At 43.8% G+C, this 12,805-nt stretch overlaps 1 protein-coding gene across 1 annotated transcript; it reads left to right on the forward strand.

Annotated features, from left to right (window-relative positions):
* The first annotated feature begins 696 nt into the window (after positions 1 to 696).
* On the forward strand, positions 697 to 3,050 carry HRH3 (histamine receptor H3). The gene is made up of 3 exons (XM_030232256.2): positions 697 to 907; positions 1,172 to 1,338; positions 2,172 to 3,050. Exons 1-3 carry the CDS (start codon positions 697 to 699, stop codon positions 3,048 to 3,050), a joined length of 1,257 nt encoding a protein of 418 aa, XP_030088116.1.
* The last annotated feature ends 9,755 nt before the right edge of the window (positions 3,051 to 12,805 follow it).

A 12,805-nucleotide genomic window follows, 5' to 3' on the forward strand; every position in this document is an offset into this window, starting at 1 on the left:
AGCTTTACCTCTTCCTCCTGCTGCCCATGAGGAGTAGAGGCAAGATCATCACCCTCTGTGTTCCACCTGGCCAGGGAGGCCTCCTGGCTGATTAAAAGGCAAATGAAGTTCTGAGCTCTCTCCTGTTCATTAAGGCACAGACCCCACGGCAGGAGCAAAAAACTCATGGTGGAGCTTTGGAGAGATGCAGGAATGTTCCTGTGCAGCATGCAAGGATGCTCCGGGAGAATACAAGAATGCTTCTGAGTTGAGAGGGGAAAGAGGAATGTAGAGGTGTTTAAGGGGGGTAGCAAGGATTCTTCGAGGTAATGCAGTGATGCTCCAGGGTTGAGAAGGGAAGGGAAATGGGAGAAGATGCTCTGGGGGGGAATCAGGGATGCTCCGGGGTAATTCAAGGATGCTACCAGGTTGAGAGGGGAATGTGTGGATTCTCAGGGATGCCCCGGAGGGATGAAGGGATGCTCTGGGTAGTACAAAGATGTTCCCGGGCTGAGAAGATACGTGGGAATGTGCAGATGCTCAGGGCTGCTCTCGTGGGATGCAGAGAGGCTTGGGCAGATTTAGGGATGCTCTGGGGGTTTCGGGGCTGCTCGGGGGGTACGCGAGGGTGCTGGGGGCCGGTGCAGGAGGCGGGAGCGGGCGGGGCGGGGAGGGGCAGCAGCCCCGCGGCGGCGGCGCGGCGGGAGCGGTGCGGGCATGGAGAGCGGCGGGGCGCTGAACGGCTCCGCCGCCGCCGGGCGCTTCGCGGCCGCGGGCACGGCAGCGCTGGGCGCGCTGATGGCCCTGCTCATCGCCGTCACCGTGGCTGGCAACGCGCTGGTCATGCTGGCCTTCGTGGCGGACTCCAGCCTGCGCACCCAGAACAACTTCTTCCTCCTCAACCTGGCCATCTCGGATTTCCTCGTAGGTAAAGTGCCGCCCGCGGGGCGCCCGCCGGCACCGGCACCGGCAGCAATTCGGCGGCGGGGCGGGCAGCGCGCCCGGGGCTCCGCCGGCCCGGCTGCTCCCCCGGGCTCCACTCCTGCCCCCGACACCCTCCCGCAGTCCCGGTCCCCACCCTGTTCCCCGGCCGCTCCCTCGGCCGGGCGCGCAGAGGGAAGGACCCCCCGGCACCCGCGGGTCCCCGGGGCAGAGCCCGGCTCTCACCGGGAACGAACCCCTCCCCTTGCAGGTGCCTTCTGCATCCCCCTCTACGTGCCCTATGTGCTGACGGGGAGATGGATCTTCGGGAGAAGCCTCTGCAAACTCTGGCTGGTGGTTGATTACTTGCTGTGCACCTCTTCGGTTTTCAACATCGTACTAATTAGCTACGACAGATTCCTCTCGGTGACAAGAGCGGTGAGTCCTGTCATGGCAGCTGAGAGGGACATAACTCTCCTCCTGCTTTATTCTCCAGATTGTCTGCAATACTTAAAAGTTCTTTGAATCCTCCATAAATTGTGAATCTTTCAGCCTGGAAGACAATAATCATCCACAAATGTATAATTCAGCTGTGGTTTCAGATTAGCATTCCTGGCATAATTAAATCACTTAAGGCTCAGTCCCCGTTGTGCAGGTGTTCCCTTCCCAGGTGACAGAATAGTAGTGTACAAGCAAGCCAGCCAGGTAAGCAGACTTTAAACTAACTTGCAAGAGCTTACTATCCCCAGGACAAACAAGTGGATTGCAGTCAGACTCACAGCTTCACGGCAGTAAATAGCACTGCCAGCTTTGGCAGGGAATGTGGACAGGTCTCTGAGACTGTGGGAGATCAAAATGCTCAGCCTTTTGCAGGAGGTAATGAGCAGTTCCCAGGCAGATCTGACCCACTGCTGTTTGCCCGTTCCCTGACCACAAATACAGCACAGGAGTTGGTCAAGTGCCTCTCCTTGGGACTGACAGGGACAGCTCAGGTAAGTGGTGGGTGCAGACAGCTGCCAGGCCCCAACCAAATCAGTACATTTCCACTTAGCAGACACCATATTTTGGAGCTGTAAAATGAGTGCTCTAACTCTTCCCTGTAAGAGTGTGATTTATCTAGCAATTGCTCCCGTTGCCTATGGCATACCAATTTGTTGGACTGCTGGGGTATTGCCTAGCAACTTTACCAGGAATACTAATAGTCCATTTGTGAGGAGCCTCAGCCAGCTGGGGTGTGGGACTGTGTGTAAGAAAAGGCTTTCCTCTTGCAGGTGGCCTACAGAGCCCAGCAAGGCAACACCAGGCAAGCAGTGCTGAAGATGGTGATGGTGTGGGTGTTGGCATTCCTGCTCTACGGACCTGCCATTATCAGCTGGGAGTACATATCAGGCCAGAGCATCATCCCCACTGGGGAATGCTATGCTGAGTTCTTCTACAACTGGTATTTCCTCATGACAGCCTCCACGCTGGAGTTTTTCACCCCTTTCATCAGCGTGATGTTTTTCAACCTGAGCATTTACCTGAACATCCAGAAGCGCACCAAAATGCGCCTGGATGTTTTCCACGAAGTGCACAACCAGTCCTTCAGTGAAGAGACAGAAAGGAGCCCAGAAGCAAAGCTTTCTTTGAAATGCTGTAAGTGGGAGCAGAAGGAGTCAGCTGAAGCCCTCGACCTCTCTAAGAGCAAAGCTCAAGCAGCAGCCTCCCCTTCCAGCCTGGATGCCAAAGACCTGCTGGAAACGAGCTCGGAGAGCTCCAAGAAACCCAAATGTTGCGACAAAAAGAGCTGCAGAACTTCAGCCTCCACTCTGTCCTCAGAGAAACGGGTGAAGATCGTGTCCCAGAGCACAACTCAGCACTTCAGGCTCTGCAGAGACAAGAAAGTGGCCAAATCACTGGCAATCATAGTGGGCATTTTTGGGATTTGCTGGGCTCCGTACACTCTCCTGATGATCATCCGTGCTGGCTGCCACGGCCAGTGCATCTCTGAGTTCTGGTATGAGACTTCTTTTTGGCTGCTGTGGATCAACTCGGCTGTCAACCCTGTCCTATACCCTCTCTGCCACTCCAGCTTCAGAAGGGCTTTTATTAAACTCCTTTGCCCCAAGAAGCTGAAGGTCCAGCCTCACTATGCCCTTCAGAACTACTGAGGGTGAAGCCAGCCCAATGTGAGGATGAGAAAAGATTTGGTTGATTTCTGCTGGGATTGGAGCTTTTTTCCTTGGAAGAACCCAAGAGCAATGGTGTGGGGCAGATGAGGAAGGCAGAAGAGAGCCCACTATTAACTTATTTTAGTTCATCAACAAACAAAATCCCACCGCAGAGAAGGATAAAGGGGTTTATTGACATTAACCACGGGTAGTGAAATCTGTGTCTGCCACTTGCAGGTGCCACAAAAGAGCTCTGCTGCCACCTAGTCAGCCTGAGCAGCACCAGCGTTTTGCTCCGATGAACTGCAAACTGAAAAGAAAAAGCTAATAAAAATAAATATCTGGCTTAAACTACTGTGCTAAACTACAGCTTAGCTGTTGGCAGACCCGATCTTCCTCATAAATGGGAGAGTTTTTTCCTCACACCTATTACACATGGATGATGGTGATACAGAAAGAAAAGAACAAACCTCAGAAGAAAACATCTCATTTATCATTTTTGTAACTGCAACTGCAGCCATAATCTGGATCCCTGTTTCATGGGTTGCAATAGATGTCCCTTCCACACCCCAAGAAGGGTCAGATCTCTGCCCTGAGGAGTTTACAGCCAGGCTCTGAGGCATTGAGCATCGTGCTGTTGGTATTGCTTGATCCCTCCCTACTTCAAAACTGCTCTGATTTCCTCTGTGTCCTGCCACACACTGCCCAGGGCTCCCGTGGGAGTGCTTCCCTCCTGGCCAGAGCCATGCAGCAGGAACCAGCCCTGGAGGGGTCTAGAAAAGGGTTCTGTGCCCACGTGAAAGGTGCCAGCACAGAGCCAGCTTCTCCACAGACTCCATCCTGACAACCCAAAGACATCTTCAAATATCTTCTGCAGGATCTTAAAGATACTCTTCTGGCACTGTGTTAGGGAATAACAAGATCAGATAGAAGCTAATCTTGTGTTGTTGCTTTTTTAATGTTCCTTTTTAAAATGTTCTTTTCAGACCTCTTAAATTTTTCAAGTTTCAGAACTCTTGCATTCTTTATTTTAAAATACCTCACTTCATTGGAGACCTGGCTTGAGCTGATTCAGTCAACACAAGCATCAATTCTTTTCCTGTTTAATTTAATTTTTTTTCTTAGAGCTGTCAACTAATTACACAGATAGAGCACAAGATTCAAGACACCAGGGCTCCAGCCTTGGTCTCACCATAAAATCCTGGTCATTTTACTCTGCTTCCCATCTCATGCTTCATCACAGTTGCCCATTTGTTCTGCAACCTCTTTGGGCACGGAGGCAGTATGACCAAAAAGCAGATTAATTCCACTGCTGGCACTGCTCAGAGATGTAGTAACACAAATAAGTAATTAGTTGCCATGGCAAATGCTCGTATTTAACAGTATTGCAAAGGGGAGATCAAGATCCTAACTCTGAAAACCACATTTACAAATAGAAACCCAAATGTTGTAAAGCAGTACCCAAAAGCTTATGATGTTGTGATCGCCAATTACATTTTGCTGCTGCAAGCAAACTGCTTTTGGCTGCTGCTAAAAGTGAAAAGAAAATGCCATCAGACTGTATCTCAGTGATATTTGTCAAATAGATCAGTATTGTCACCTGAAGTCAGGTTTTAAGTGATGTCTTGTCTCGTGGATGTGATATTTCAGACTTGTGACATGTTCTGTCAGTCTGTTATTTATGGGTTAAAAATCACCCCTCAAAGTATGTGTGCTGTGAATTGACAGGATAAATGTTGAGTCTGCTCGTACCTTTCCCTGTGGCTGCACCCTTCGGAAAACTTCAATAAAGTATTTTTATAAGAAGCTTGATGCATATTTTATGGTGATAAAAGATGTTGTCAGAAATGATAAAATCCAACTGGAAGCAAAACATCCATGGGTTTACCTGAGGAGGCAGTTATTCATGTCACAAAAAGCCAGCTCCTGACACAGCTGAGTTTCTCTTACCTCTGGTGAGCAGGTTCCTGACAGCCCCCTGAGGGTGTGGTGAGTGCACATCACTCAGTTCTCTCCAGCTTCTGGCCTTTTCCAGAGCATGTTACATGGAACTGGGATCTGCAGAGGTTACATCAGCAATAACTCTTCCTATAACTCACAAACCTCACTGGTTCACTTAAAAATGGCAAAGCCATAACGTGCCCAAGGCACCAGTTTCCAGCTGTAGTTCTCTTCAGTTCAACAGGAGAGGTGGAACTACTAGATCAATTATTCTGATTAAAAAAGGTGCCTGGTGTGACACCTTCCTTTCCCAGAGGGAAGGAAAGATTAGATTTCCTTGTGAGCCTTTTGCACAGTATTTTCATGGTCTCTGACCTCCATGTGGGCAGAATTATCTACACTTGGTTGAAAGTAATTTTATTCATTGTTGGATTTGCAGGGAAGATACTTATATTCCTTCCTGAAATAAGAGCTCTTGCTTTGCCAGATAAAAAGGAAAAACAACTATTTATGCTTGGACATGAGGTCACACCTGAGCCTGGTTTTCATACTGAAAATGTTGGGAGATGCTCTGCAGTTTCAGAGCAGCTGATGACTAATTCAAATATGCTTAAAAGAGTATTTGAATTCTGCTGATTGTCAGTGTTCAGAATATAAATGTCCATATGCATTTGGAAGAGGCAGCAACTGGGAAGCTTCTAGGCATAATGCAATATGAATTGTGAAAATGCAGAACCACTGGATAAGGCAGGGCTGCTTGTCATCCAGCCCAGCAAAACAACTCTGTATCATTTATTTTTACAGGCTAAAAAGTTGCCTCTTTCCTATTGTCTTGGCATAAGCTAATCAGGGAGGACCTGTTTACAACAGCCATGAAGGAAGAGTGGCTGTAATTATGAATATGATTAAAATTTTTGGGGAAGCACATAGGCTTCATTTCCACAGCACATCTCCACAGAGAAAAGAAACCTGGCTAATTCCACAGAGAAGCATCCAATTTATTCATGGAGTGTTGCTAAACAGCATTCAGGCAGCTGCAAGTCATGCCAGGAGCTTTTTGGATAAGAGACTTCCCACAGGAGCAGAGTGGAGGTGATGCCAGTTCCCCTCTCTTGATACAAATCCCACTCCATTAACTCGAGGACATAAAGGCTGCCCTAAAGAGCTCTGTGGTCTTTTCCTACAGCAGCATCTGCATATCAACAAACTATCAAAACCCATTTTTTTATTTTAGCACAGCTACTTTCTTTCTGTCTCTCTAAATGCTTCCTCCCTAATCACCAGTAATGAGAGATCTCTTTACACAGCAGAGGAACTTTGCTCCACAGCCTCTCCTCCAGCCCCTCCTCAATTACCATCCCTTATTTTTCATCTCCAACCTGCAGTTACAGAAATTGCTCCATTGTTCCACAGACATCACTGAAGCTTCATTAGCTCAAGGAGGAGGCTGGAGAAGAAGAGAGAATGCAAGGAGCTTTTGTTGAAAAACACCTGTCTGGGATAATTAATGAGATTTGCTGGGAGGGAAGGGCTTTGAAAGTAGCAAGATGTGATTATATTTTGATTTGAAAGAATGCTAATGGTTTGTAAATGACCACTCATTTTCACAGCAGAACTAGGATGGAAAGACCAGGGGTTAATATCCTTGCCAGAAAGAACTTTAACAACGTGATTTCTGTGAGGGAGGATTGATTTTCCACAAGCCCATCTGTGGAGCAGTGTCACCAGCACAACTTTGCAGTACAGACCTGGTCCTAAAAGAGACCTCCTGCACTCTAAAGAGCTTGTTCTGCAAATAGATGAGGCACAGTAAGGAGTGTTATCTTTCCTTCTGAAGTGAGAATTGCAGACAAGAACAAAAACTGTGAGCTGCCCTGGATGAGTGCCACAAAAGAGAAAAGCTCTCAGTTTCTGCCACCACAAGGCCAGCCTTTCATGCAAGATTGCACAGATGTTCCTGTGGACAGTAGGGAACTCACAACACTTCTCTGTTCCCTTAACTTTAAGTCTCCTCCTTTCCTCCTTAAAACAATTTTCTGACAATATACTTGCATTTAAGGAATTATGGGGGTTTAGAAAAGCAATTAGGAATTCTGCAGGGTGGAAGGTCTTACCTCTAATCCAGCACCACCATTTATTGAGATTTAAAACTACTGTTGGTATTTACTTCAACAAACCCACCACCACCTGAGAGAGGAACACTTGTGAGCTCCTCAAAGGCAAAAAACCCCAGCTCTGTCCCTGCACCTCCAGCTGCAAGCCCAGAAATGTCAATGACTCATTCAATCAGCACCATTTTTATTGCTAAGGATGCACAAGCATTACTTATTTACGAGCCTCACACTTTTCCTCCATCATTTGCGATGTGCTTGCACAGTCTGGGTGCAAAAGGAAGCCAATACTTAATCCAAGTACCAAACATCATAGGTAGAGCTGTGGGTGCACTTCTGTGGGGGAAGAACAAGACTGTTTTACTGTTTTTCCATTTTTAAAATGCTATTACCTGATTTTTTTTTTTTTAATGATTTAGAGGCACTAAGCAAGACCTTTGGTTGGGTTGTAAAGGCTTCATGGCAAAACTGGAGTTTTCTCTATGCAGACTGGTCCCACAGCTGAAACATCTTTCAAACACAAAAATGTGTCTGTGGTGTGACACTGACTTTGGAGTTATTTTTAACACAATATCCCAGGATTTAGCAGCACAATTAACACTGAAGGAAAACTGATTGCAAAGTAGTTAATAATCTCATTCAAGATCTCCCTGAGCATTCACAAACAACAACCTCTCTACTAGGAGGGCAACAAGAGTTCTGGCAAAATTTTTAGCTGTTAACTCACAGCTCACACACAACTTTAGCCTTTAGAAGCTGTTTATTGAAGAACAAACAATAATGGGGGTTGCATATAAATCCTTGAACACAAGGCTGCAAGTACACCCTGCAGTGTCCATGAATTGAAAACAGTTTGACAAAGCAGAGCAATCACCCTCCATTATGAAAATAATTTATACTTTATATTCTAAGAAGCACAAATTAATAGACCACTATGGTTAAAACATCATTTAGTATCTCTGATACAGCTTGTATTCAAAATATACAGGGATAAAATAATAAGTGTAATACTTTAAGGAAGCCTGTGGTCAGTGCTCTGGGAATTAAGCTGTTCTCCAAGAGCTTTCATGAAAGGAACAAGGTCTTTTGTTGTTGTCATTAAAAAGTTTAACCAAAAACTTTATGGAACTGTATAGGCAGAGGAATGCTGAGACACAGCTAATTCAAGAGTGAGGAAAAGCCTGAAGTCAAATATAACTGTCATTGGAAGAATACAGCACCAGGGCAATGTGAAACCTCAGCAGAGGACCAAAATGCCCAACACATCCTTCCTGAAGCTCTCACTGGGAAGAGCTCTTGCTGACAGAAGGCTGAAGAAGAGTTCTTCTTTATTTCAGAGAGTTAAGAGCTGAAATACCTCAGAAATTCCCCCTCACAAGTCCCACATGCTCCTGTCCTCTACTATGAAGTAACAATCTCAAAAATGAGATAATCCCTGAGAACACAGGGATTACACTGATTTCCCTTGAAAAAACCCAGAAATTCAACTTTCCTTCACTCACCTCTTGAGAGATGTTCCAGCAGTACTGAACAAATGGCTAAAAGCTGGGAAAATCAGGAATTTAAGGTCATTACAATTGACTCATCTTAATAACCATGCTTTCACCTCAACAATTACTTCACTGAGAACCAGCACTGTGCACCACTTCAGAAAAGTGCTCTCCAGTCACCATTTGTAAATAGGAAATATTTGTAATCAATATTAATCACTCCCAACAGTGGCATAACAAGTTACCAAATCAGAATTGCCTCCTTCACAATAAAAGAACACAGAGCATAAATTTTAGTCAGCCTAAATGCCACTTTTACAATAGACTCTGAAGAGGTATCTGTGTGCTGACAGAATCTACCAAATTCCCTTTGAAAAAGCAGGTCTATTAACTGAAAGACCAGAATGGGCAGAGCATTTTCTGAGAAAATCTGAACAAGTTCTTTCTTTATTCAAGCACATTTGTGGCCCTCTGCAATTATTTTCTCGATTAATGTATGAGCACTTAGGCTATCCTGCCATGAAAGAGGGAATGTAGCTATTTTTCAGCTTGAGTATTAACCAAAAGCAAATCTTCTACTGTGCACCCATTCATCAAGTGCCCTGGTTAGCTAAATGTGATATCAGTTTATTTCAGGCTAAATACATTAGGAAAATAACTTCTGCAGCACTAATTTAATTTAGTCTTAGCATACAATTCTAGAACTGCTTTGTTGATCAGCTTCAGAAGCCATTTCAAGCCATTGAAAAACAATTACAAAAATCACTATCTTTAGAACATTTAATTAGTGATAATTATATCAATTAGTGGCACCAGTTAGTAAATTGTACATGTTTCACATGGCAATTGTTGTTATCCATCTACAGATTAAGTTTTATCTACTGTGAAAGAATTTCTGAATGCTTTAAAAAATAAACAGGAGTTGTGTGAGTGAGCTCTTCTAAAGCTCCTAAACACTGCCATGGACTGCAGTTCCATGAAGAGGGTAAAGTGGATACTGGAGGATTATTTTCCATATTTCAGGTAATCTGTTTTGCCATAGAATTTCTTTGTGATTCTGCAAGTTGCTAGGGTCCAAATCCAGACAGATATTTTAATTCAAAATGCTTAAAAAACAGTGGGATATAGGCTTTTCCAAGCCTGGCTAAGATTGGACCTCAGCCTTCCGTGATTCAGTTTCTACCACTGAAATCAGATTAAAAACTCACTCAGAAACATAAGGTACAGTAATTGAAAAAAAAATTCAAACCCATGAATTTTCATCCATCAAAACCATTTTCCTAATGGCCATAAATTAGTTAATGAAGCTGGAAATTTTGGTTGATTTAGAAACAGAGAAGTGTTAGCTTGCCAAAATAAAATACATTTTTTCAGCCTATAGACACAAGGGGCACAAGCACAGCCAATGTGGCACCCAACCCATAGCATAGTGGGGCAAGCTTCAAACCCACAACCCCTGGCTCTGGAGTAATTTAATGTCATCAGATTTGGGGTTTTAGACCCCAGACAGACCTCAGCATCCCAGCAACTGCCCACTTGCACCACTGCTTTAAACTTCCACTACACGTCTGCTATGGGGGTGGGTACGTGAAGAGAAGAAACGTTTTGTAAAGACACGCAGTAAGAAAATACCGATTTGTTAGGAAAATTAATCTACAAACACCAGAGGTTTATGTCCAAACAGGAGACAGAGGAGTCCTTTCTGGCTTTATTCAAATAAAGGGAGAGGCCATGGGGCATTCCCCTGGGATCTCTCGAATTTTTGGAGGACACAGCCTCCCTTTTTATCCCAATTTTCCGGCCGCATTTCCCTTCTCTCTTTCCCCGCTGGCTGAGGTACTTGAGAGGTACAGACTGCCCAGAATGCCTGATACCAGAGATTTCCCTGTAATGTATAACTCTCCCTTTTAATTTTTAATTCTTACTGAATTCAGGGGTTTTTCTTCCCCATTGCTCCTTTCATCTTTCAATGTCTAATTTCGTTTATCAGCAAAGTTTATTTGTAAAAGCAAGTATCTTCTTCCATTCATCAATCAGTGGAATCTTCCCATCGTTTATCTGCTTAGTGTGTATACAAAGGAAGCCCTGGGTGGGGATTCACAAATCTTTGGGAAACAATGATGTTCCAGTCTCAAAGGTAATTAAGCACCAAGAACCCAAATGCCAAGATTCAAATGAGAAATCTTTAAACCATGACAAAGCTTTTCCATATGCAAAAATTGATCCCAACCCATCAGATGCTTTCTAAAATATTGACTGTTACCAGCACATTAATTGCCTATCGATTTCTCCAGTTACAAAGACAAAAAGGCTCCACATAGGATTTGAATAACAAAAGATAATTTGTTCAGCAGTTCATTTTCAGTTTTTCAATCAGTCTTAATAAGTCTGCATCTAAAGTGCATTTCTAAACCTGCACTTTAAAAGGTGGTTGTGTCTGTATAAAACATTTTCAGCATATGGGGATAGCACAAGGATGTTTTGTGTTTTGTTGATATCATGACATAAAATAACAGCATCCGAGTTTGCTGCAGTGCTACAGTCAGGTTAAAAGCCCACCAAACTGAGCCAGGTCACCACTGCTTTATGCCACTCACTCCAATTACATGAATTGAATGTTACCAGAATAAAATGGATTGTATTAAAGTAACCAACCACAGCCTTACTGAAATGGAACATGCAGACACGGTGAGTTATTAAACCATAATCATATGGATGTGTAGTATGGTTGGGCTCTTGTTCTCACTCATCAGTCAGGAAATGTCTATAAGATACACAAATACATGTCCTCACCTTGATGGCAGAGCAATATAGCAACATGCAAAGAAGAGAGCTGAGTAAGGAATGCACAGTTCAAGGAGTCAAAGCTATATTTTATATATAGAAGGGCAGAGAAAAAAAACCCCAAACCCTATGGATGACAGATGCTGTTAAAGCCTCCTTGGACAATTCTACTTCAATCAGAAAAGAGGAGATGAAAAATTACTCTCAGTGGGGAAACGAAGGACAAACATAATCTCAGCATTAAAACAAGACTGATGAAAATCTTCCTGCCTTTGTCCTTCTACCAGCTAGGTTTTATGACTCAGAAAAATGGGCACACACCACATGATTAATTTCAGAACTGCTTAGAGAAAAATCAAGAGTGCAGCCTGAAGGGAGCTTTGTTCCGTTATCAAGAGTTGCAAAATCATCTTTTATCATTATTGGCATACAAATGTAACCTCCCCTCCAAATAATAACACTTCCCTCCAAGCAATAACTGCAGTATTTCCAGACTTCAACAGTGCAGGCACATTTAATCCCTGTGTAAAAAACAGAAAAATTTGTTGCTGTGGAATGGCACTAGGACCTGCAGCATGGAAGACTAGCAGAAAATAGAATTGTTCTTCAAAGGCCAGGCACACATCGACCTTGGGATGAAGTTTAGCAGTGTCAGGGGGGAGTTTTAATTCTCACCAAAGCCTTTCCACAACTGTGACTGCCAATGCAGGTGTTGGACAGTGAGCCCCATTTACAGGATCCCATGGAAGGCAGGACAGAAAAGCAGTTGGGTGGTGGATCCGTGTCCAGCAGCTTGTCCAAACTATGACCAGATCCCACTCGATGTGCACGAGCATCTCTGGTTCACAGCCACTCCTGTCATTCTTTAATTTGAATTAATGAACAGGTAACAAGTTGTTCAGTATGTTCAAGTCAAGAGTACTTATTCACTTACCACAAATCTACTATGAGGACTCTTAATAAGGACACAGACAATAATGGAAGATCTTTGCCTAATGCAAAAAAAAAAAAAAAAAAAAAAAATTAGGCAAAAATAAAAAAAGGGCTTTAGGAAACAGTAAATTGCAAAACATCTCATGCTTAAACACACAGCTTCAATGCTTTAGTTAATGTGCTGCAATGAGTCCTCAGTATCCACATGTTTAAAAGTGCCATCCTTTCTAATGCTTGCTTTTACATTAGCATTTGATTTTCCAAGCAATTGATACCACTTACATTTTCCAAAGACTTACAAAGGGGAAAATAAATAAAATAAAATAAATATAAACCCCCTACAATTAGCACTGAAATAATGTTGTAATCATGTACTGAAAAAATGCAAAAGAGTACTAGAATTGGAAAGTGCTGAACAAAATTATGGCTCAGGCTTCTCCAGGAAATAGAACTGATTTGACTTAAATTCACACTGAATTTTCATGGCCTATTGTCA

Source organism: Serinus canaria, chromosome 20 (genome assembly GCF_022539315.1).
Source record: "Serinus canaria isolate serCan28SL12 chromosome 20, serCan2020, whole genome shotgun sequence".
Lineage (NCBI taxonomy): Eukaryota > Metazoa > Chordata > Aves > Passeriformes > Fringillidae > Serinus > Serinus canaria.